The 23,580-nt window shown below is 41.1% G+C and overlaps 2 protein-coding genes and 1 long non-coding RNA gene across 7 annotated transcripts; 2 read left to right on the top strand and 1 right to left on the bottom strand.

Moving 5' to 3' along the window:
- Positions 1–2,388: 2,388 nt before the first annotated feature.
- LOC135411692 (uncharacterized) lies at positions 2,389–6,222 on the bottom strand. Its single transcript, XR_010429258.1, has 2 exons — positions 5,786–6,222; positions 2,389–5,094 (listed from the first exon to the last, which is right to left on the bottom strand). It is a non-coding gene; the product is annotated as an uncharacterized LOC135411692 (long non-coding RNA).
- Positions 4,606–8,110, top strand: FABP7 (fatty acid binding protein 7). The gene is made up of 4 exons (XM_064649640.1): positions 4,606–4,761; positions 5,432–5,604; positions 6,221–6,322; positions 7,751–8,110. Exons 1-4 carry the CDS (start codon positions 4,617–4,619, stop codon positions 7,799–7,801), a joined length of 471 nt encoding a protein of 156 aa, XP_064505710.1. The 5' UTR covers positions 4,606–4,616; the 3' UTR covers positions 7,802–8,110.
- A 2,252-nt stretch (positions 8,111–10,362) lies between these two features.
- Positions 10,363–22,957, top strand: SMPDL3A (sphingomyelin phosphodiesterase acid like 3A). 5 transcript variants are annotated; one of them, XM_064649634.1, is made up of 9 exons: positions 10,617–10,746; positions 11,842–11,950; positions 12,213–12,426; positions 13,735–13,879; positions 16,739–16,835; positions 17,797–17,975; positions 19,087–19,267; positions 21,179–21,303; positions 22,445–22,957. In XM_064649634.1, exons 3-9 carry the CDS (start codon positions 12,383–12,385, stop codon positions 22,748–22,750), a joined length of 1,077 nt encoding a protein of 358 aa, XP_064505704.1. In that variant the 5' UTR covers positions 10,617–10,746; positions 11,842–11,950; positions 12,213–12,382; the 3' UTR covers positions 22,751–22,957. The 5 variants fall into 5 exon arrangements, with proteins under 5 accessions (XP_064505706.1, XP_064505704.1, XP_064505707.1 ...); XM_064649636.1 differs by lacking the exon at positions 11,842–11,950 and having other exon boundaries at positions 10,363–10,746; XM_064649637.1 differs by lacking the exon at positions 12,213–12,426.
- The last annotated feature ends 623 nt before the right edge of the window (positions 22,958–23,580 follow it).

Below are 23,580 nucleotides of genomic sequence, written 5' to 3'. Positions count from 1 at the left end.
TATTAAAATTAAAAAGGCGTAATGGCATGAAGTTAAAGTAATTGCATCTTCAATGAATTGAACCGGGAGCCAGGAAGGCTTTAGTGCAGGCTAATTCTTTGAGGAGAACCTCTGACTTGAGTCCTCTAAATGAGTTGATACAGTAATATTAGATAGCAGATACCAACCCCTCGAAAGCCTTTTAGACGCAGAGAAGACCCTGGAGATATTTCACAGCATTTGCTTACTTCTTTAAACCATTGTCAACCAGCTGTCCTCTCAGCTTAAACCAATCCGAATATATGTCTAATAGTTCATAATGAGGTATTAGTGGGTATTTACTTTCCAGGACTCTCCTAATCTCATGTCACACCAATTTGTAACATAAGAGAGAATCTTCACAAATGAAATACAGGATCACAGACCACTTCATTTTCACTAATTAGCAATCAACACCAGAATTAGACCTTAACATGACTTGTGTCTAATGTTAGACTGTCCTGGCACTATTTTGGTTGAGCTTTTACAGTGGCAAGAAGCCTGCTGAACATGCTCCTAAGTTTTGCCTACAGTATGCCATGCTCTTAGAAGGGATATGGTATAAACATGCTTTCCCTGCTTCTGCCTGCATTACCTTGCACCCTGCCTATCATGTGGTCCCCAGCTCCAGCAAAGCCCTTCACGTGGGATTTATGCAGCACAAGACTGGATTCATACAGATGCTTTGTACCTGGGGCCATTCTGTGACCACTTCCTTGTGCAGCTGCATAATTGGGTGTCTTCTCCATAAGGCATTTGTTGAAACTGGGATTTCTAAAGAAAATAGAGTAAATAAACCTAGATATTTTCCGTGATTCACCAACAGCACTGAAATGGTTTATTTTTATTAGGAGGATTAGCAAATCTCTCAGACAGCTAGAGAGCATATGAGATAATTTTAGTTAAGGACATTCTACTGCCCTGTTTGACATTAGGTTTTTCTGCAACATCAAAAATCAAATCGCACTCAGCCCTGAAGTAACATCATCCCATCTGACACAATAGCTACTAAAATCTGTTCAGTTGTGTTGCACTGAGATCAAAACTGCACAGAGATTCACAGCAGGACTTCAAAAAAAGCTTAAAACATGATAAGAATACCCTAGCTGGCTGTCCATAAATGGGGAAAGCTTTTTCTTTCAGCTGCACATTATTTTCAATTTCCTTAATTCAGAAGTAGCCCTCTATATGTTTCACAATGCTAAGAGTTTAAAGAAACACCTAAGTCAGTTAGGACCCTGAATCATGTTGGTTTCAATTGGATTCAATACATAAAAGTCCTCTGAGTGCCTACATTTGCTTTTATACCAGGGGAGTTAGGCCTGGTATCACTGCTGCCCTTTGTTGCGTACATGGATACAAGATACTCTGCAGTTCCAGGGTCTTTACTGCCTCGAACACAGAAATATTTGAATAATGCAGTCATCACTAAATTATCTGAAGATCTTATAACTTAGTATCCACTTAACTACTGATCAAACTTTACAGAGTAATACGCAGTTCCTGGCTACTGTACTGTAAAGACAGTGAAATAACGGAGGTTTAACCGAATTGGTGTAGAAAGAGTGCTCTGCCTGCATTAGATCCACTGAGGTACAGAGCAGAAGGACAGATAAACCTGACTTCAAACACTAGCTGACCAATTTCACTACATTTCTACAGCCTTTAGTGTCTGGCTGTAGTGATTATATGCTCAGCAGCTCCTGACATTCATTGTGAGGAATCCACGCATGATAGAATCTCATGGCCCCCCTTTTCTACCATAGGAGTCTGGTGGCCATAGTGTGGTGCCTCCTTCCTCCTCTTTTTTTCTTTTTCCTGAACAGGTGAATTTTTTTCTTTCAAGTACAGAATGAAGGCTGAACGAGGCTGACAGCCTCATTCTCTGAATGTCTGAGAGCATGTGAAGCAGGGTTATAAGAGGGGAAAGGTAGCTAAAAGCAGGGTTTGTGACCTGTATTTGAAGGCTGAAGGTTAGAGTAGCCTCACATTCACCCTGAATGGCCTTTGGAAGCAAGGATTACTCATTACACAGGGATATGTTGCCACAGCATTTTCATCTTTCAAGCAGACCTTGCACAGAAAACACAAATGTGCCTACTTAGACTGCTCAGGTGGTGTAAAGAGTTTAGTGTAAAGGAGAATGAATCCCTTCATGTTCAGAGAGGAATCTCTAGAGGTAGCTTTCGTCACACAGGCATTTTACAGAGGAGTACAGAGTCTGTTAAAACTATCAAACTGCTGACAGCAAAAACGAAATTCCAAGCTGGTCTCTTGTGCAGCAACCTAAAATACACACCAGGTCAGTGTATTTCACACTGCAATCTCCATTCCAGCCATAGCAAAGCATTTATACAGATCAAGATGATATTTGTAAAATCATTTAGAATTTAATATCATAGAATCATAGAATGATTTGTGTTGGAAGGGATCATCTGGTTCCAACCCCCACCCCTCATGGTCAGGGACACCTTTTACTAGATCAGGTTGCTCAAAGCCCCATCCAGCATAGCCTGGAATAGTTCCAGGGATGGGGCATCCACAGCTCCTGTGGGCAACATGTTCCAGTGTCTCACTGATTTCACAAGTTTGGCTGAAAAATTATCGTCCTCAGGAAGGGAACAGGTCTATGTACTAAAGGAAGGGAATAACTCAAAGCATGAGAAATGACAGAGAAGCTTCAATTTGTTCCCTGTCAGTGCAGAGGAAGAAAACTGACCCAGACACTGCTGAGGTTGATAGGTCTTAAATTTAATCTGCTCTAAAGGCAAGATGTGACCATGTTCCTGTGCACTAGAAGAATTTATTGTTAATATCTAGTCTAAACCTCTTCTCTTCCAGTTTAAAGCCATTTACCCTTTCTCCTATCACTGCATGCCCATGGAAAAAGTCCCTTTCCAGCTTTCTTGTAGTCCGCGTTAGGTACTGATGCATCTCAGGTGAAGTAAGTGACAAGGTCAGTTTGCATGTACTTGTGTGTCAGCTGCCTGGGTGCCAGCGATGAGACTCTGTGAGACCACCACTGCAGAGTTTGGCTACGAGTGGTGGGCATTATTTACTTGATAATGTTACTCTATTGAGGAAACACAATCCCCAAACTGAACTGGAGCCAGGGATGACACGCATGCACAATACCAAACCCATGTGCCCTGTGCCATGACAATGCCAATTACAAAGTGTAATTGGCACTCATTCATTACAGAGGGTTTGACTGACTACAGACATGAAGTTAGGGAACATCCATATGAGATGCACCACTAAGACTGATATTCTCTGCAAACTTTGGAGGCACAGCATTACTCAACTTTGACAAAAAAAAAAGGGGGACCTGATTCCTTTCAGTCTCATGAACAACTGGAGGTCTGTTATTTCAAGTGATGCTCCAGTCTCCCTGGCTTTCTGAGCACTGGCTGAAAAGCCTCAGAAGAGCTGGTCAGAAGAGGCAGTCAGACAAACTGAGCAGCTGCAGGAGGGCACTTTTTGCTTCAAAGTAAGTGAATGGAAGGTTAAAGAGAAATTGATGCACTAGTTCATAACGTTAGGTTATGAAGATTAATGAAAATTGTGTTGTGTTGTAAAAGGAATTAGAATTATACTCCTCGGATTAATTCAGAGAGGGTTTAGTTCCTTATGAGGACAAGTGAGAAAATGGCAAATTTACTTAAAATCCCATCAGAAATCATCATTTGCCCTACGCTTAAAGAATGTGCCATACTACAAGAGCCTGAAAGAAATGCAAATGATGGTCAGAAACTAATTTAAAAATATTGGGAAAATATTCATAATTATTTATATTTTGTATGGCTGAACAAGGTAAAAAATTGCTGAGGTTTTGTTCCTCAGCAATTCACTCAGTCCCTGAGTTTTGTTACGAGAGCTGAAGTGCTAGATTCAGTATTCTGGAATCCATCCAAGTCATAGGTCTGGAAAAGCTGACACTGTGGTGTGTCCCAGAGACAGGTTGCTTTCTGAAAAACTTTTGAGAGACAAGATGACCACCTAGCATCTTAAAAGGATTTCAAAGACCAACTAGGAAGAAAACATTTCCTCTCTTGGGGGGGGGGGGGGGGGAAGAAATAGAAAGAAACAGTTTTAATCTCTTTTCCTTCTTTCTTCGTTCTTAGTCTCCAAATGCTGCCAATTGTGGGGGCAAGGTGCTGTTTCCAATCAGCAACTCCAAATGCCAAGTTCAGAAAGCATCCATATAGATACTGTGAGGGGTAAAGGGATCTGGACTTGGCCAACACCAAACTGGGGTTGAAAATCTTCATGGGAAAACTCGGTAGCATTGTGACCCTCAGTGGAGTCTTTCACGTTGGGTGCCCGCTTCTGTTTTTTCCACCGTGTTACTTTACATTTAGGGGTAGTAACGGGGACCGATGGGGGTGCCCCCGGGGAGGCTCGGGTGAGGAGCAATGCTTCAGTTTCCTCTCCCTTCCCCTCCGCGTCCCACCGTGTGTCCCGGCTGGTCATCACCGTGCCCCTTCTCCGGGGCGGGGAGCGACTTCCCCCGGCGGTGTGGGGCGTCTCCGCGGGGCCGTCGGGGGCGGACCGCGGCCGCCCCCCGCCCCCGGCCCCCCGCCGGGCGCCTGCTTTAAATGCGGGGCGGCGCGGTAGGACCGGCGCTTCTGCCACCCCCGGCACCGCGCTCGGATCACGCACCGGCCGCCATGGTCGAGGCTTTCTGCGGCACCTGGAAGCTGGTGGACAGCCACAACTTCGACGAGTACATGAAGGCCCTGGGTAGGTACGGCCGGGCGGCGGCACCTTTAGGAGACCTTGGAATTTTGCACCATACTAAAAAAAAAAAAAAAAAAAAAAAAAAAAAAAAATTTAAAAGGACCCCCCCCCCCCCCATTGCCAGAGATGTAGATGAGGCATAGGCAGCAGTGGTGGGGATGAGGGAGGTTGTTTGAGACGGCTGTGCTTCTATCCCCAGAGCTACTTCGCTGCTTCATTCAGGCGGGGGGTGCGGGTGTGCTTGCGTGGGAGCCGTCCTGCGGGGAGAGGCTCCGGGAGATGGCCCCGGGCGAGGAGATGCGTGTGAAAGACGAGCACATGCTGCTTGCGGATAAGCTGGAAACAAACAAACACAAAAGAAATCATTATGCTGGAGTGATAAGGAACTGAAACTCAGAGCAGCAGAAGCGATCGAGGCCGTAGGGGTGACCGCGGGCGGGGTGCGGTGGCGGCGAGGGGGGCGCGGAGCTACAGCGGGAGGCGAGGGGGGGGCAGTACCGATGGATAATGTCGGTACCAGGGCACAAGCGAAGCAGAAAGCAGGACTGCACAGGGATGGCTTACAGTTGTAGAGCGGGAGGAGAGATTTCTGTACCTCGATGTGTGGCAAAAAGAAAAAATATATAAAAACCCGAAGGTCTGATGGATTTCTCTTTGTCCTTGAATGGTCTAGGAGTGGGGTTTGCAACACGGCAGGTGGGGAATGTGACTAAACCCACTGTGATTATCAGCAGCGAGGGGGACAAAGCAGTGATCAAGACTCAAAGCACTTTCAAAAACACAGAAATCAGCTTTAAACTTGGAGAGGAATTTGATGAAACTACCCCCGATGATAGAAACTGCAAAGTAAGTGAACTCTGGGCTGCAGTGGCCTCTGTCTTTTTTCTCTTCTTCCTCCCCGCCCCAGAGGCTCTATCTTTGGTAGGGTCAAAGGGAAAAAAATGTAACTTCTGCTACTACTAGTTGTAGCACTGCGAAGGACGGGGAAAAAAGACAAGATTGCATCTTGCTTGCCGAGCCCGCTTACCGTCTTGCTTGAATCAATGTGTCCTTTCCCCAGCTCCCTGTCTGCCTTCTAGTGTCGACGAATTGTGTTAGCTGCCCGCTTTTCTCTCAATCCAATTTGGCGAAACTTTTTTCCAGTCGAAATAGTCAAATTCCCTTTTTTCCTGCACCTCTGGGGGCTTAACATGAAACGTTATCCCAAAGCACATCTGAAGCAGGTTCTTGTGAGACTGGAACTCGAAGGAAACAACTTTTTCATCCTTTGACACAAACAAGAATTGTGTGGAGTTCATGCTTAAAACAAGGATGATTCATAGCCTTGGCTTGAAAATGGCTGGGACTACTTTATAATTCTAGATCCACATCCATCTATTGAAGAGAATTCAATAGAATGTGTGAGCAGAATCCCAAATATCCCAAATAAATGAAGGTCTTTGTGTTTCTTGGTATCTCACAGTCAGTCGTGACCCTGGATGGAGGCAAGCTAGTGCACGTACAGAAATGGGACGGCAAAGAGACAAACTTTGTGAGAGAAATAAAGGATGGCAAAATGGTAATGGTAAGTATAAAGCTCCCTGAGCGTTCGAATGTACCACTAACACTTCTCACTTACCCTTATCTCAAGCTTTGTGAACAGATAGTGTTACTTAGACACAAATCCTTAAACTAATTAGCAGGGAAAGCTAGCAGGGATTTTTCAAATATTGTTTTGTTTTGTGTCTTGTCTTAGTGACAACTAAAAAACTGCTAGTGGTTTTAGGCAAGTCAGGCTATGGATTTCCAGAGTGTATATGTTCTTTCTAGACTTTTATGTAAATACCCAAGAAAAAAAGTTCTGGTAATGATACAAAGTTCTTGATTATATAGGAAATTATCTGTTGCCAGTGATATTTCAGATTTCTTTGAAAACTTTATGCATGCATGCATAAATAGTTAATTACACAAAATAAGTATTTCCCTGTGAAAATAAAATTACAATGTTGCAGGAGGTAATGGCATTTTCATATTTAATAATAAAGGGTTTAGTCCTCCTTTCTTTTTATAAACTACAATAAACAGCTGTTGTATAGAGAAAAATCTCAGTTTAAATTCACGTTATTTTCCTAGCTTTTCAGAAACTGGAGTATAGGGTGAATAAATGTTATAAGTTACTATAGCTAATGTCCACGGTAGCACTTCTCATGCTTATTTTTGGCACAGAAATGTAGCTTTCAAAAAACCGTCTTCAGCTATACTAACGTATCAGACTTGGTCTCTGGAGAAAACCAGTTAGTTTGTTTTCTGCATACTTCAGAGAGTATCTGCATGGATGGAGACTGTTGCAAATAATACAAACTTTAAAGCACACAGTCAATGCAGCACAATGTGGCAAGAGATTCAAGGGAAAACACATGCTTTGCTTTTTGAAATAGCTACACATATACCGAAAACCTTTTCCTTTGGAATTTGAACATTCTGAGGTGCCCTGTTCTACTTCAGGAAATACTTCCAGAATGCATACTGTAGTTAGTGTTCCACACAATTGCAGCAACTATAGTATCTGCTAGTTCTAGCTTCATAGGGCATAGAATGCATTTTTTAGTCCAAGATTCTCCTTAAGTATATACCTATGCATAACAGTACAGAATAGGGGTATAGAGGACTTCGAATTTTAAATTTTACATCTTGGTGTGATCAGCTTTGGGAAAACAAGTGTACTAAAACAATGCTATATTAAAAAATTAAATTCTAACCTCACTTGTGCTGCCTTGTATAAATGTGCATTATATGCTTCCTGGGTGTGAAAGTAGCAAGGAGAAAGTTTCATTTCTTATGGAAACTAAACTAAGGCTTTGCTTCTTCATTTAAAATGTCAAGCTAGACCAATTTATTTTTCTATAAATTACATAATGTAAACTGAACTTGTTGTAGCATGGCCTTCATAATATGTGTTATTACAGAAAATAGTCCAGCATCTAACATGTCTGTCTTTTCCTTGGACTTGCAGACTCTCACCTTTGGTGATGTGGTTGCTGTTCGCCACTATGAGAAAGCGTAGAGTTTACGTGACCTCTGTCCAGATGTTACTTCTGCTGGATGGATTAATGTCCCGTCCATAATCGAGCATAGCTAAAATGCACATTTCTGGCATGAAAGGTTAATAAAGAGTTTTGGGGAGTGTTTTTTATATAAAAACAACTTTATGCCACCAAATTGGCATGCTTGTGCTCTATAGTGAAACAGGTTAAACTTGGCATTAAATTTCTGAAACACTTGCCTCTTTTTTTTTTTTATTACGGTAAATGGAAAATATGTGAATTGTTTTGGAATGCAAATCAAAAAGAAATTAAAACATTTTTTAAACATGTGCTCCTTTGGCATTTAATCAGCTAATATTCCAGTGTTCTGGAGGGAGGTGTTCAAAGTTCCTTTTCTGAGTTTAAGGATGGAAAAGTATGCAGCACAATGATGCAGCAGCCTTTCTATGTGGTGTAGAGTATTTTGGGAAATGAAAACCAGACTTACTTCAGTGGCTTCTTTTTGCTGGAGAAAGATAAAGTCCCTGCCTTTATGTAGACAAAGAAGTAAGATGCTCAAGCCAGTTTCAGCTCCCCTCTTCACTGGGAATTTGTTTCCCAATGCAGGCTAAGGTCAGTAGACAGACAGACTTTGTTGGGGCGACCATAGGGTTTTGGGTTTAGTAGTTAAGAGAGTTAATTTGTTTTGATGGGTTTGTTTTTTGGTTGTGGTTTTTTGTTGCATTGGTTTTTTTTGTTTGTTTTTTTGGGGGCTTTTTTTTTTGCTAATATGCAAATATTGAAGTCTTTCACAGGGTCAGAGGAAAGGGTCAACATGATAAATAACTCTTTCATCAGTCTCCAAAAGGATGGCAGGAAAACAGTACAAGACAAACCTACTAAAATTCCCTTCCCTGACCTGTTTTTTTTATAGCTAATATGTACAAGAGAGATAACAGTTTGCACTGTGAGCAATTTAAAATAAAAATGCTGCTTAAAAACGATAAATTAAAACCCTACGCCTGACCAATATTTCCTTAAAAGACCAGAGTCAGAAAACTCACCTTATGCCTCAGATTATTAAGAAAATTGGAATGGGTTGTTGGCAGCAGGGAGGAGATTGTTTAGAGTCCATGTTTTCTACACACTGAGTCAGTGAACCACATGGAGATGTAGCTACCTATAGCCTTGCAAACAAAGGCACAGCTGAGCCCAACTCCCAGGCCTAATCCTGCACTGTATCATCCTTCAGGTCTCCTGTGTGATATCATGGAAAGATGCTGTTGACTTCCCTGGATAGGTAGGATAATGTGGGTAGCCCATCTCACTCATCTGATAAAAGTTCAGACATAACAGGCACCTAACCCACACAACTATAAAATTCAATGTTATTAGCTTATTTTTTCACAAAGAAGCTGTCTGAAAGGAAGATCCAAGTCTGTTTGTGGGGAACACTACAGAGGTAGAAGAGAGTCCTTAATTATGAACCATTAAAGATATGTTTTATTTGGTGGCTATTGATAGTTTTTAAAATCTGGAGCAAACACTTTTCATCAGAGAAATGGAAAGTAGAACTTGCTCCAGTGGTATGGGGAGCTCTTCTGGGCTGCTTAGCTGCTACAGTGCAAGTTATGTTTAAGCAGCATCTTCTGCCCTTCAGTTTTATTAGCTCATTTAATCCTCAGCTTCAGTATCTGATGCAGCTTTTATCTGCCTTCCCTCTGTTGCCTGTGGGTGCTCTTGCCACATGACTGTCCTTCCTAGCCACCCCTTCTGAGAAAGGTGGCAGCAGCTGCATTTCCTTCCTCACTGGGAAAAACAGACTTGCATCCTCAATATTGGCATTCATCTTCACAACAAATAATTTGTGGGGTCATTAATTCAAAAAAAAAAGGTTTTCATTAAATATGAGAAATGAATGCAGAGATGTTGCATTTCAGAATAAACCTTGAACAGTAAATATTTTACGTTACAGTTGCTTTTAAACAAGGGCTACTTTTCCCTACAGACATCAGTTCTATATGTAATATGAAACCATCGTGAAGCTTATTGGTAAAGTCTTTTGCTATTCTAAAGCTAAATAATATTAATGTCAAATTAAGGAGAGAAACGTGGAGAAGTAGTGCCTGTGACACTGCTCAGAGGAGTGAAAAATGACACACGGGACTTCCAGCTGCTGCTAATAAAACAGCTTTGCAGAGCCCTGGAAAGCAGATCTGAACAGAATAGCATACAGAGCATTGTGACATTTGAGGGCAGCCACAGGATCCATGACACCGCTACTGTGATCTGCTCCTAAAATTGACAGCAAGTACTCTTCCTCTAGACAAAACTACTCTGACTTCAGCAATAAACAGCAACTTTGCTACCATAAAGCCTTGGCAGTGGAGACTCATATTTACAGTACATCTCATCACTTCCCTTAAGCTGTATTAAACGTGTACTTCATAGCATATTTCATCAGTTTTTTTGTTTTGTTTTGTTTCTTATTTTAAAGCATCATAAGTAACCGGGATCCATCCTTCCAAGAGATGTTTGAGGTGTGGGGTGTCTTGAACGCAGCCTTCCTTCAAGGCCGCCTCACATCAGCCGGTGCTCTGACTTGAGCCCTGCCCGCGGCCAGGTTTGGCTCCTGCGAGCTCCCCTCAAGGTCACCGCGGGCACGGCCGGCCGAGGCGACAGCAGCTCGCCCCTTCGGGAGCCGCCTGGCAGCGGGCGGGGGCCGCGGCCCGGGGCGGCTGCTGGCCCCGAGCGGGCGGGCGCGGCGCCGTGGTTTCCGGCGGCCCCGGCGAGGCCGCGGAGGGCCGGGGCTTGCACAAGCCGTTCGGGGCTCGCCCCTTTCCCGGGCAGTCACATGAGCAGAGCCGTCGGCGGGCCAGGCGCTCCCGCACGGCCAACATGGAGCTGCGGGTGGCCCTCGGGCTGGCGCTGCTCTGCGCCGCGCTGGAGGCGGCACCGGCCGGCCCGCAGACCCGCTCCGCCGTGGGTGAGTCGGCGGGGGGCAGCGCCTCCGGAGGCCGGGGGAGGCGGGCGAAGGGCGGCCCGGCGGAGGCAGACCCGGCCGGGGGCACTGCCGGCCCGGCGGCGGGGGGGCTGGGGTGCGCGCTCCCCGCTTGTGCCTCCTTTCCCCTCCCCTGGTGGCACTGCTGCCCGCGCTTAGCCCCCTGCCGCGGTATTCCCTGTCCCAAGTGGCTCCAGCTGCACGTGACTGTTAGATCAGTAAACACGGCGCTTTTCAGGTACGGGGGGTTAAGTGGGGTTTATATCCAGTTATCCGGCGGGTGGGGTGAGGTGAGGTGAGCGCGGCCCTGCCTGTGGCGCGGTGTCCCGGGGCATGCACTGCAAACACCGCGTCGGGGCTCCGTGCTGTCAGCAAACACACGCGCTCTGCCCGCCGTGGCCCCTGGTACGGCCGTGTACGCAGGTGAGTGCTCCCAAATGGTTTCCCACGGAATTTTCATTCCATGTCGCTCACACTTGCCTCGGACCGAACACGCAGCAGTATCCTGGCGTTTCTGAGAGTCCTAATCGTAGGAGTCACAGTTTTACTGGTTTTGAAGAACGCTGCTGGTTTTTGCTTCCTGAAATAAAGCTCCACGGGGTAGAGCTGTGTGGTGCCTGCTCAGCCACAGAGTGGGCATGTGACCTTGGGAAAAATCAATTTATAGCCGTCCCTGTTTCACAACCACTGCCCCAGATACATGTGTATCAAAGCCAAGTGCTTTGAAAGGAACAGAAAGAAATTACTCTTATTTTACATGAAACTTGAAGACTTATAGGCTAACACAGACTTCATTCACCTTGTTCAGCATACTCCTATACTTCTCAGCTCCTTTGTCCGTGCAGTGCTGTGTAGCCATGGCTGAGTACATGTCAGCCTGGAAAACAGTGGTAAGGCTGACACACTGCTCTATGGTGAGAAGCCCAGTCTCTGCTACTGTGGCTGCTGAGGAGAAGAGCTTTGAAATTTTCGCACACATGCTGTTTCTTGCCATTCTTTCTAGGCTCTGATCTTTTATAGTAGCTTCCAGCCAGGGAAGCTCTGGAAAAATAATTAAAATGCAACTCCCTCTCTTTTCAGGTGAAGTGGAGAAGTCCTTCTATTGCCTCCTCTACTCTGCAGTTTCCAGATTGCTATTAATGAAAAAGAGCTGATTTTTCAGTTCCTTCCAATCTCCTTTTTATTTCTGGTAAATAGTGTAAACCCATGCCTCTGCCTCTGTTTTCAGTTTTTCTAAGTAGACTACATGAAGGACTCGACTCTTGTCAGGAATGCAGAACTTGCCCACACTTATCAAACAGGTTGATCAACAATTTGTTAAATTTATTCTCCTTTTCAAGAGTTTAAAGAGGAATAGCAGTAGAAACCTGGAGCAAACTTGGCATTACCCTTGTATATCCAGTTCAGATGCAAATAATGCATTTTCTTTAATCTTTGTTTTCTGAAAACAGGGCAGTTCTGGCATGTATCCGATCTACATTTAGATCCGACTTATCACATTACCCCTGATCGCACCAAAGTTTGTTCTTCTTCCAAAGGAGCCAATGCCTCCAACCCAGGCCCATTTGGAGATTTTTTGTGTGATTCTCCTTATCAACTTATTTTGTCAGCATTTACATTCATGAAGGATTCAAAAGAGCAGGTTTCATTCATGATTTGGACAGGGTAAGTGTCCACGTCATTGTAGTTAAAGCGGGATAGCCACATAGTGCGGTAATTCACAAGTTTATATTTGCACCAACAGATCTGAGTTCAGTATCTCACAAACACTAGTTGTCCCTTTAGTTGTCCAAATGGCTACTAGGTGGAAGACTGAGAATATAAGGCCTCAGGAGCAGACTTTGATCTCTGTATTAATTGTTGGACTGTTCATTGTGGTATTTACCACATGGCTGTGTTAGTGTAAGTTAATAGAAATGGTGCAGGGGGGGTGGAAAATGGAAAAAACAAAAAGAAAGGTCAGGGCAATAACTGACTGGAATTAATTATTATGGGAGGCAGTGAATTTTGTACATCTTCAGGTCTGCATCTGAAGTGCATCCTTTCTTAGAAGATACCCTGTAACTACATTGTATTTAGTTCTTTAAGAGGTAACTAGAATCAAGCAATACTATAGCTCATGCAATTTTTTTTTTAAATGTATAAAGTTACCATTCTGGTTTGGTGCCTGTATGGATTCTAGATCAGCGGCTCTCAGGGGGAGGGTAACAGTATCATTTTACTCTGTTGAGTAAAAGCATTTACCTTTCCTGTTCCAATCTTCCATATTAGTGAGCATAATAATACTCTCACAGAGGTGTTACCTGTGAAGCTTTTTGTGCCTTAGCAATGGGACTGGAGAAAGAAGTGTGAAAGGGAGGCATATGAGTAGCTTGATAGTACTATGCCCTGTTACTTTATAGGTATTCATGAAAGATAGCATTGATGTACTCTTCTGCCACAGGAAAACTCTGAATTCTACCATCACATAGTTTTTTATGGAATAGCTCAACAGATAATTTATCAAAGAGATTAATAGTTTCAATTGTTTGTGAGAACTAGTTTATTTATGTTGTGTCAATTTTGCTGGGGAAGGGTGTTAAAAATACTAATATATGAAGATAAGTGATGAATTTGTTTCACTTGCCTTATCGTACTTAATTTTCAACAGGATGTTGTTAAAAGGAAAAAAAGAAACTTGCAAAGTTGTGCAGGTGATGAAAGACATATAACCCAAACTGTGCAGTAGCTCAAAATGATGGCATTAAATTAATTTAATTTCTAAGAAGTCTTCACTATGATATGAAACAACATTAGTCTGCTCGTTTGCACTTTTTTAAAGCCTTTGCAGTGAGCCTTTCAAGCAATTCTGTGGTTTTAATTAAAAAGTATAGTAGCCTTACGTGCTAGAATGTAGATGTGTTTGCAGAATTTTTTTCCTTTCCTTATCAGTTGCTAACAAACCTTTGTTAATAAAGCCTTTTTCTTTTTCAGAGATAGCCCTCCTCATGTTCCTGTAAAAGAGCTCTCCACGAAGTTGGTCATTAGCATCATTGGCAATATGAGTTCTACAATTCGTAATTTCTTTCCAGATCTTCAGGTTTTCCCGGCCTTGGGCAATCATGACTACTGGCCACAGGTAAAACAAGTTACCTATTTTTTTATACGTCGTACTGAGTGTGTTCCTAACGCCTCAGAAATTATTCTGGAAACAGAATTCTACAATTCTTCAGTTAGCATTTAAAATTATCAATAGTTCCGCTGTAGAACAGAAACTAAATCTCCCTCTTTGTGCTCTTACCTGAGGAAAGGTTGATGCCAGGTAAAATCTGTGCGTGGTCTGAGATCATGTGAATTCACTGCTAATTGTTCCTCATGGCTTAGAACCACCATATGTCGAAATAGTTAATACATGCTTATTTTTTTATTGCTGTATGAGTCATGCATGTGTAATCTATCAGAAATTACATCCTTAATGGATCTATGAGCCTGTGATAAGTTTCAAGGTGTACTGAAAGTCCTGCTGGAAATCTGTCTGCTGGCATCACTGGATTTATTTTTTTTACCAAACTAATGGCAGAATTTTTGTAATGTCCCTCTAGTTTTGCCAATATTATTAAAATATGTCTATTTTTTCTTTCCTTATTGGACATTTAGCCACTGAGTCATCAATGTGAATATTTCTATGTGCAGCTGAGGACTTTTTCGCTTTGAGTGTACTGTGAATATTGTTCTTGGCATAGCTCAAAAGTAAACAGTTGCTTCATGTGTCCTTTCAAGCATGTTGTGGGTTGATCTGGCAGCACACAGGACTCAGAAGCAAATGCTGTCATTGGATCTGAGGGGATCAGAAGGGATGTGGAGCAGGTCAACTAAAATATTTTGTTTGAAATGCCTCATGGGAATTCAGTAACACCCTTTCACACCCCAAAGGATTTATTCCAGCTTTCTGTGTTATTCATTAGGCCTGTCAGGGTATATGTTGATGTAGTAGGTAATGATATAATTTCCTGTGTCATTGCTGGAGTTAGTGATTTCCAGACTGAAGAGTAACAGAGGTGCTGAGAGAGTGGGAAAAGGAAACATGTGAAACAAAAATAAGAGCTAGACATATCTTGGAAATGTGAGCGTACAAAACAAACTGGGACTTCAGTCTCTTGTGTTCTTACTGTGGTAGTTTTGTGTTGGCTTGTCAGGTGCACTGATGAGGACAGGTTGGTTCACTGGAAACCTCTGGTTTGATAAATAACCCCTTAACTGAGGGCTCTGTTTTGTTTTCATTTTGTTTTGCTTTTAAAAATGTCTAAACAGATAATAGTTGTCATTCAGCAGTCTCCTTTGATATAGAAGAAAAAAACTAGATACAATAACTTTGTAGACAAAGAATGTAGGGACTTTTTCAACAAATATGAATTTTGCTTGCGAAATTAAATCTGAAAATAGAAAAAAAGATGCTCAGGAGGGGCAGATGGGCAGCAAATAGGACTTTGAAGCAGGCAGGTGATGGAATAACTGGTGATTGTTGTGCAAAGCCACAGTTTGTGTGATACTTTGCTTTGAAATCACATGCTTCACCAATGTGCAGAACTGGCATGCTTTTCAGTTACTGCTTGAAAAATGCCATGGGATCAGAATATCCCCACTATGGGGTCATTTTATCTGTTTTGATTAGTTTAACATTTGTTTTTTGCAGCTTATGACATTTCTCTTTTTCATATGGACATGCATGGCAAATGTCCTGTAGGCTGGAAGTGATGTGGAACAAGACACACACTGTGGGCTGCTCCAAAGCAAGTGTGAGAGCTGCGTGCTCACCATGCACTGAAGAATTTTATTGCTCTCAGTTGTGTTCTGAACTGTCTTAACAACTGAAGAGTCTTGGGTGATTTTTCTTGCAGAACATGTTATAAACACTACTCAGTATAATCAAGCATTGGGATACCTTTCAGATCGTATATTGTGACCTAAGTCTTTCTGCATTGTCTTATTTGCTTCACACCCTTGCCCCTGCTTAAAACAAATTCCCAAACTGCTGTCTAGCAGTTCACAGAACACTGGCTTACCTGAGTCCAAACCACCTTCAGTCCATAACATGATCTCTTATCTGAGATCAGGTTTTGCTGTGTGTCTTAGTGACTGTTAGGTCTGGCTCAAAGCTGTCCTAATAACTGATGTCTGTGCACTGCAAGCAGCAAATTTCTCAACAGACGTCTGATTGCACTGCTCCTAGACAGAGGCTTACTGCCTAAGCCTCTAACAACGTAGGTTTAGTTTCAAAGATCTTGGAAAGGTCAAATTTATGTTTAAGAAAACATGCACTGCAATGCTGTTCCTGTTTTTCAACCCCTGTTAGGACAGGCTGGTATCTTCCTGTCAGGGTTAGATCAGAGCATGGCTCTTAACAGGCTGTGGCTCAGGCTGAAGAGTGCTACAGTCCTAATTAAAGCCAGTGGGAGAAAACATTGACAAAACTTTTTTCTTTTTTATTTTAAATGCTTTGTTACTAGAACTACAGGACACCACAGCAACATTTGCCAATTTCGTCTGAATGTGTCTAAGGGCCGTAGTGGAGTTTTAAGGAGCTGCTATGAACCCCAAGTTCTTGAAAAAATCACCTTCTTTAAGAGAAGCTTACCTTCAAGCTTTTCATCCAAGAGACTTTATTTCTCGACTTTGACTTGTCAGTTGATATGTTTATTAATTCTGCAGAATATATGGTTTTCCATTCTGCTGTATTCCTAAAGTTTCACGTATTTCTGGCGTTAGTTTATCAGTGCATTAATAAGACCATGCAGTCAGTTCTGACTAAGTTTAGGCATTTGAAGCTGATCAGCAATACTGGATGTTCAGAAGTTGGTTTTTTCCTTTCTTGAATTCCTCCTGGTGATGACTGGATACACTTACATGTTATGCAAGAGACCAGGTAGGATAATTTAGTGGGTTTTTTTTGTCTGTGTGTCCTAATGCTAAGATTTAGCGAGATTCTCCTCTCTCACAGGATCAGCTTCCTGTAACTACCAGTGAAGTTTACAATGCTGTTGCCGATTTCTGGAAACCTTGGCTAAATGATGAAGCAATCAATACGTTCAGAAAAGGTAAATATGGCAGTAATGCATTGTGAAGCTCAGGTTTAGGAAATTAATGTTTCTGTGGATTAGCTGTTTGTTTAGCTAGGTCTCATAGGATGAATCAGAACAATGGATTATCTGTAATGCTTCTCCTGCAAGAAGTTACTTATCTTTTTCAATGGCAATGCCTATATTCAAAATACATGTATTCCTTTCTGATGCAATAATTATTGCTTCTTGTAGAGATGTACAGTGTTATTGACATTGTACCAATGCATGTGAAATACCTTTCTGACTTTAATACCTCTTAATACTTTTTAGATGAAGGTGTATGGATGCACAAGAAAACTTAGCTTTGGTTGTAAAAAACTGTTAAAATGATGTTTCTGTTTTAATGCTATATGTATTTCAGAGCATATTGAATAGGTACATTTTGGTTCAGGTTATGATAGCACATAGTCATGGTGATTATACTGTTAACATTTGTGTCCAACTTACTACTTGGGAGAATATTAATATCCTAATTAAGATTGAAAAATGTGATCTTTACTTTTCATCATATTACCAGTCTGAAGTTAAATGACTTTCAGAGTACAAGGCTACTAAACTCAAACAGTTCTTCCTGGAGGAGCCTGTACGTTTGCATTATTTCAAGAAATGTGGAACTTTTAACAACTATTGTATCTCAGTGTGGAAGAAACATTAGAGGGCACTTCTTGCATGTGATAATTGCATCTGAATACTGTCAAATAAACACAAAGACAATTACAGGCAAGAATTCATAAATAATTCAGTGTCAATTTATACTAAAATGTGGCTGAAAACGTTGTTAAGATGTTCTGTTGTGATATGGTGATATGTAGCTTGACTAAGCATCAGTAGTCTATTAGAAAGTAAGGCTGGGTATTTTATCAGTGGCGTACTTTGATTGTAAAGTTGTGCCTTGAAGCCTTTCATTTTTCATAGGATATTGGTCCTGTTTTCACAGGTGGCTTCTACACACAGCTGTTTGAATCCGGTGATAGCTCTCAACCGCTCAGGATAATCAGTCTGAACACAAATTTATATTACAGCCCCAACAGCCTAACTGTGAATATCACTGACCCAGCCAACCAGTTTGCCTGGCTGGAGGCAATACTTGAAACCTCTTCACAAAACAAGGAAAAGGTAGGGGCCATGAACAGAACCCATCAGAAGAAGTAGAGACAATGAAAATATAAACATGCTTCTAGAAGAATATTAATGCTGCCAAAGACACTAAAAAATTAAAATTTATTTTTTAATAATTCCTCTTTGGATAGGCACATTATACTGCAACAATTAATAAAATAGTTGAAGGAAATTTCTCTAATGAAGTTTCTCAAATTATACAGTAAAATACTTTTTCTTTCCTACTGTGTAAAATACTGCAGAAGCCAGTTTCTTAGCTTTTTTACCCATAGTCTTTAATTTTAAAATCTACACTCTTGGCCTAAGACAAAAGCTAGCATGTTTGATTTACATTTTAATATAATTAAAAGTATCAAAAATAGAAATTAGAAAGGAGTTTGTCAACCACAAAACTTAACCAAGCTGCAGAATTGCTATGATTTGAGTGTTATAGCAAATTGTCATATATTACTCAGGTTGTGAAGTTATAAATTGTTGGCTCCTGATAGATTGATTGATTGATTGGTGCAGGGATTGGATCATCATCTGAGCAGAAGATGTGTTTAATTTGAAACATGTTTGCATTTTGCTGCAGTGTTTTAATTTAAAAAATATTATAGTCCAGTCAGGAGAAAGGAGAAATTTCCCTTCTTCATGAAACTCTGCAGCATATTAGCTGGTGTGTGCAGTTGGCACTAAGCCTCTGCCTCAGACAGAGGGGTTTTAACTAGTTTTTCCATGGTTCTGGTGACTCTCTGACTATGCAGGCACTGTAATACTTGAACATAAGTTTTTCCTTCTATCTTCTTGAGATGCCAAATTATAAGTCTTGCCCTAGTAACTAATTTTTTTCATTTGAAGTAATTGATAACATTTTCCTTAGGCCTAAAATCACGCGTAGATTTATTGGAACTATTTTCCTCTAATAACATACTTAATTGATATTATGAATTTGAACATTCATACTGTTTGTATTTTATATAAAAAAACTGTCATGATTTACATCTTTCAGAATGACATTTCTGAGACAGCATTATTATGAAACTGTGGTAACCATTATTAGGTTACGGCTAAAAGTGTAAGTTTCAAATGAAGGTGCTAATCATGCTTTCTGTATTTAATTCCTTAGGTATATATAATAGGTCATGTACCAGTAGGATACTTGCCATATGCAAGGAATACTACAGCTATAAGGGAGTATTACAATGAGAGACTGGTAAAGATTTTTCGCAAATACAGTAGTGTTATTGCGGGCCAGTTTTTTGGACATACACATAGAGATAGTATCATGGTCCTCCTGGATGAAGAAGGTAATGATGCTTGCTGACTCCTGAATCTTTTTCTTCCTGATTAAAAGCAAATTAATACTTTCTTGCATGTTTTTCCTAGTCAGCTTCTGTTATAAATAATTGGGAAAAAAGAAATTGGGAAATACTGCCATATATCTGCAAGAGTTCAAGTCTCACACACTGCCATTCTTTTTCCAAAGAGAATCTTGCAAGGCAGACTGTCTTTTTTTATTGAAGTCAGAAGAGACTCCTCTAGCTTCCTAATCTATTTTTTTTTTAATGAACACTTATGCCTAGACAGGCATTTCTAGTCTTTCCTCTCCACTCAGTGACACGGGCAAATTATACTAGCCAGTTGCTATTGTGTATTGTGTCAAAGGGAATGTTCTCAGGCCAGCTAGACATGCTCTATGTTCTTGTGTTTCCTGCATCATTACTGTGCCTCTCTGCTGAGTTCCCTGCTGCTTCAAAGTTAATTAAGATAAGGGTAAGCAGGAGGCAGAGGAAAGAAAGTCTCTGCCTGTTGCATCTCTTAGATCAGCTAATTTCCCTTCAAGAAAATCACCCACATTGAAATTTTTGTTTATTGCTTTGAAATCCCTTAGTTTGAAGCATGGGCATGGTTATATGGAGCACTCTAACATCTCTAACAGAAGATATCTAACAAGTTGTGTCTGTAGCATAGAACAATGAGAGGTCCGTTGCTTTGCTTTATGTAAAATACCCAAATGTTAATTGGCTCTTCATCTATGTTTTATATAAACTTATAAAACTATGCCCGAAATGATGACCAGGGTAACACTATTCCAAATCTTTTACCTTTTTACATGGTGTTATTATGGAGTTAAATCTCCAGTAAAAAGAATCCAGACTAATGAAAGAACTGGCTTTTTGTATTTTTTTTAATGGTGTTTAAGGCAGTCTCATACTTACATTTTTTGTACCTTGTCCCATTTATGCTTAAAATCATCACCTCTACTACAAGTTTCACTGGGGACAGACTGATCTTGGTGCTTGTCATTACAGTTCACCATGTGCAACTGCTTCCAAATTATTTTAGTAATTTTGCATCTTTTGACAAGATTTAAACAGTGAAGTTGCATGTAGCTACATACAGATTGTGTTTATCTGTACAGTTTTAGACTGTCTTCTATTCATGACATTTTCCTCTTGACAGAATTCCAGAGAATTCAAGATAAATGCAGTATTGCAGCCAACATCAGTGTAATGAGATAGAGCTCAGTTTTGTCTTCTCCAGAAGAATCTACTGATTTCCAAGCTTTCAAAGCTTCTGCTCATATGTGGAGACTGACCTTGTGATTTCATTGCTGTGACAGTGTCAGAGAAGGGAATAGTTAGGGTTTCTTTCTTCCACAGAGAACCTCTCAATGTGCTTACCTGCATATTCTGTCTCATTAAAACCATCTGCATCCTCGCAGTTCAGTTGCTGTAAAGATCTGTGTTCATGTACTGGGTGCTGAGTTAGTGTAGCTGAGTGAAGTCAGGGTCAAGTTATGAGACTCTGGTGTTTCTAATAACATTATAAACACATAAAGTGACATGTAAAATACCATATGGAAACAGCAGCTAAAGGTTTTGAATATGTCTTCAATAGAAATATGCAAAATGCAGAGACTTCACATATAGGCAAGACACTTTGCACAGGTAGTTGAATTGGTTGGGAAGCCTCTAGTACAGACAAACTTAAGTGGTACACACTGGAGTGAGTACTGTTGTATTTGACACAAGTTTTGGTTTGTGTATTGGAAGTATAGAAGGAGTTCACAGTGATATAGCTTATCCAGGGGGGAAAAAAGCTAATATCCTTAAGTGAGTCACTCTTGTCCTTGTTGTGTTGGTTCTCTAAAAAAAATATTTGTTTGAAAAAATGATTGAAAGGAAACTGTCTCCTCACCTTTTTTTTTCCTGCAGAAAAGCCAGTCAATTCCTTGTTTGTGGCACCTGCTGTAACCCCAGTGAAGAATGTATGGCAAATGGAGTCCAATAACCCTGGTGTCAGATTGTATCAGTATGATATTCTTGATTATACTTTGCTGGTAAGTAAATATTTTAAAGCATTGTTTAAGACTTTAAATATAGAGTAATTGAAAATTACAGTGAGATATCAGCCTTTGTAGTATCATGGCTATTGGTGGAACTTTGGTGCTTACTCTTAATTTTTCTTCCTGGGAAAAGGAAAGGAAATCTGTCTTTCTGTGCCTGCTGGACTACCTTCTATTCTCAATGGAATATTCTTATGACACAGAATCAAAGACAATCAGAATTTTTCTAGGCAAAATCCTAAAACTATTTGCAGGGAGCTCTGCAACTGTGAAAGAGGTTCACCCCAAATCCTAGGCTTGTTGTTTGCTGAAGATAGCCTGAGCTTTGGGATGCAGTCCATGAAAGGCTTCTAAAGGGTGTAGAAGGGCAGAGGAAGAAGAGCACTTTTAACCCCATGATGTCTTGTAATCCTGCATCTTCCTATATGGAGTTTATACTTTTTATGGGAAATGGTAGATAAATTTAGAAGGAAAAAAAGTAAAATACTTTTACTCTGTAGTCTTGTGATTTTTGGAGATGAAGTGAATCCTGTATAATGATATTGGCTCTGAATGACTTGGACTTTCTCTCTGTAATTCAGGATAAAATCTTCACTCCACTGAGTTCAGTGACAATGCACTCTGCAGCTTGACTGGGAGTGGGGTTTCTCTCTGGAGACCTATGCTAATACAGGCTGCTCCTTTCTTGTGCAGATTTCACTCCTGCATCGAGATCTCTTCCTTTCCCTTAAATTCTCCCTGGGCCATTCTTTTTCTGTCCATTCTGCCCCTCAAGGAGTGCCTGCAGAAAGAAGACTTCTGTTTTTTATCCTTTTGCCCCTCTCCTAAGGCAGACATGAGCATAGAGGAGTTTGGACAGGAAAGACCTCTAACACTGGCACTGCTGCCTTTTGTGTCTCCTTTTTCTTCTCCTCCCCATCCCCCCACCATTACCGCACTGCAAGTACCAGCTTTGGGTGTAAGCCCAGCTCTTGGGGTGGGACATGACCTTCTGTTCGCTTGTGAATAATGAGGAGTGACAGCTTCCTAATCAATATATCACTCCAGAGACTTAATGAAGCAGGGAAGAAAGCAATACAGCCATGACTATTTTTTCTTTCTTTCTCTTTTTTTTTCTTTTTTTTTTTAACTGTAGGATCTTTGGCAGTTTTACTTGGACCTCAGAGATGCCAATGAGAAAAATGAATCCAACTGGAAATTAGAATACATCCTGACTAAAACTTATGGCATTGAAGACTTGAAGCCAGAAAGCCTATATGAAATGGCCAAACAGTTGTCTATGCCACACAGCACACTCTTTAAGCAGTATTACAGTAACTTCATTGTGAGTTATGACAAAACCATTGTCTGTGAAGAGGGGTGCAAGACCTGCCAAATATGTGCAATCCAATATTTAGATCACTCCTCATACACAGAGTGTATCCAGCGGGAGGCAACGTGAAGATGAAATCTCTGTGCAGTTAATGCAGATAGTGACTTTGCCTGTGATTCAAAGAACCTGCTTGTTCTTTCGCTCAAGCACTGACGTACTGACAGGGAACCTGGGGAACTTCTCTGAATTTCAGGGGAGCAGTAAATCTCCCTAGATCTTTCTTCTTGCAAACATGTTGTCCTTTATCATCTAAATAAAAGCTTATTGACTATGTAATAGTGGCCATATACTTTACTGTGTTTTCAAGTGTCCTGTACCCTGCATAACAGGCATCACAGCATGTGGGAATAGAAGTTACTCACTTGGTTCTTTGTAAATCCAAGTCTTATTTCTCAGGGTGTGTAAACATAGGCAATACCATTTCAGGCATGGAATTTTTATGGGGGCGGGTTTCAACCATCTGCTGTCACAATTTGCAAACTGAATTCAGCAAAACCCACATTTGCTGAGACTTGAGTGCAGTTATGTTGTTGATGCGATGCCACTATTAGGTATCTCTTTGTGCCAAGTTTTCCTTCTTAATCCCTCAAACCTACCTCTGCTTAGGGGCATTTTCTAATGATGGCATAAAAGTGACTTAATGGAAGACAAACCTCCATCCTGTAAATGCTTAATCTAATTTTTTCAGAATCTGTGTGTTTGTCCAGCATGAAGTGCTTTTTTTCTCATGATAGAGCTATGTGCATTGATACTGCTATCAAAGAGTCTCCTGGTATAAGATTTTGCAGCAGACCGTAAATCAGGTTTAAATTGATCAACATCAGTAACTGAACATAACAGATACATTCTCTGTGTGGCATAGGTCATGTACTTGTCATGTTGTTTCTTATGTTTCTTTT

This window comes from Pseudopipra pipra, chromosome 3 (assembly GCF_036250125.1).
Source record: "Pseudopipra pipra isolate bDixPip1 chromosome 3, bDixPip1.hap1, whole genome shotgun sequence".
NCBI lineage: Eukaryota > Metazoa > Chordata > Aves > Passeriformes > Pipridae > Pseudopipra > Pseudopipra pipra.
Note: the sequence above shows the minus strand (reverse complement) of the source record. Positions and strands in the feature narration are given on the sequence as shown.

Excerpts from the sequence above, each read along its gene's own strand:
- FABP7 (XM_064649640.1), top strand. The coding sequence starts at position 4,617 with ATGCGGGGCGGCGCGGTAGGACCGGCGCTTCTGCCACCCCCGGCACCG. Across the intron at positions 5,605-6,220 it reads CCGATGATAGAAACTGCAAA|TCAGTCGTGACCCTGGATGG; the intron begins GTAAGTGAACTC and ends GGTATCTCACAG. Across the intron at positions 6,323-7,750 it reads AGGATGGCAAAATGGTAATG|ACTCTCACCTTTGGTGATGT; the intron begins GTAAGTATAAAG and ends TTGGACTTGCAG.
- SMPDL3A (XM_064649636.1), top strand. The coding sequence starts at position 10,659 with ATGGAGCTGCGGGTGGCCCTCGGGCTGGCGCTGCTCTGCGCCGCGCTG. Across the intron at positions 12,427-13,734 it reads TCATTCATGATTTGGACAGG|AGATAGCCCTCCTCATGTTC; the intron begins GTAAGTGTCCAC and ends TTTCTTTTTCAG. Across the intron at positions 17,976-19,086 it reads CTTCACAAAACAAGGAAAAG|GTATATATAATAGGTCATGT; the intron begins GTAGGGGCCATG and ends TTAATTCCTTAG.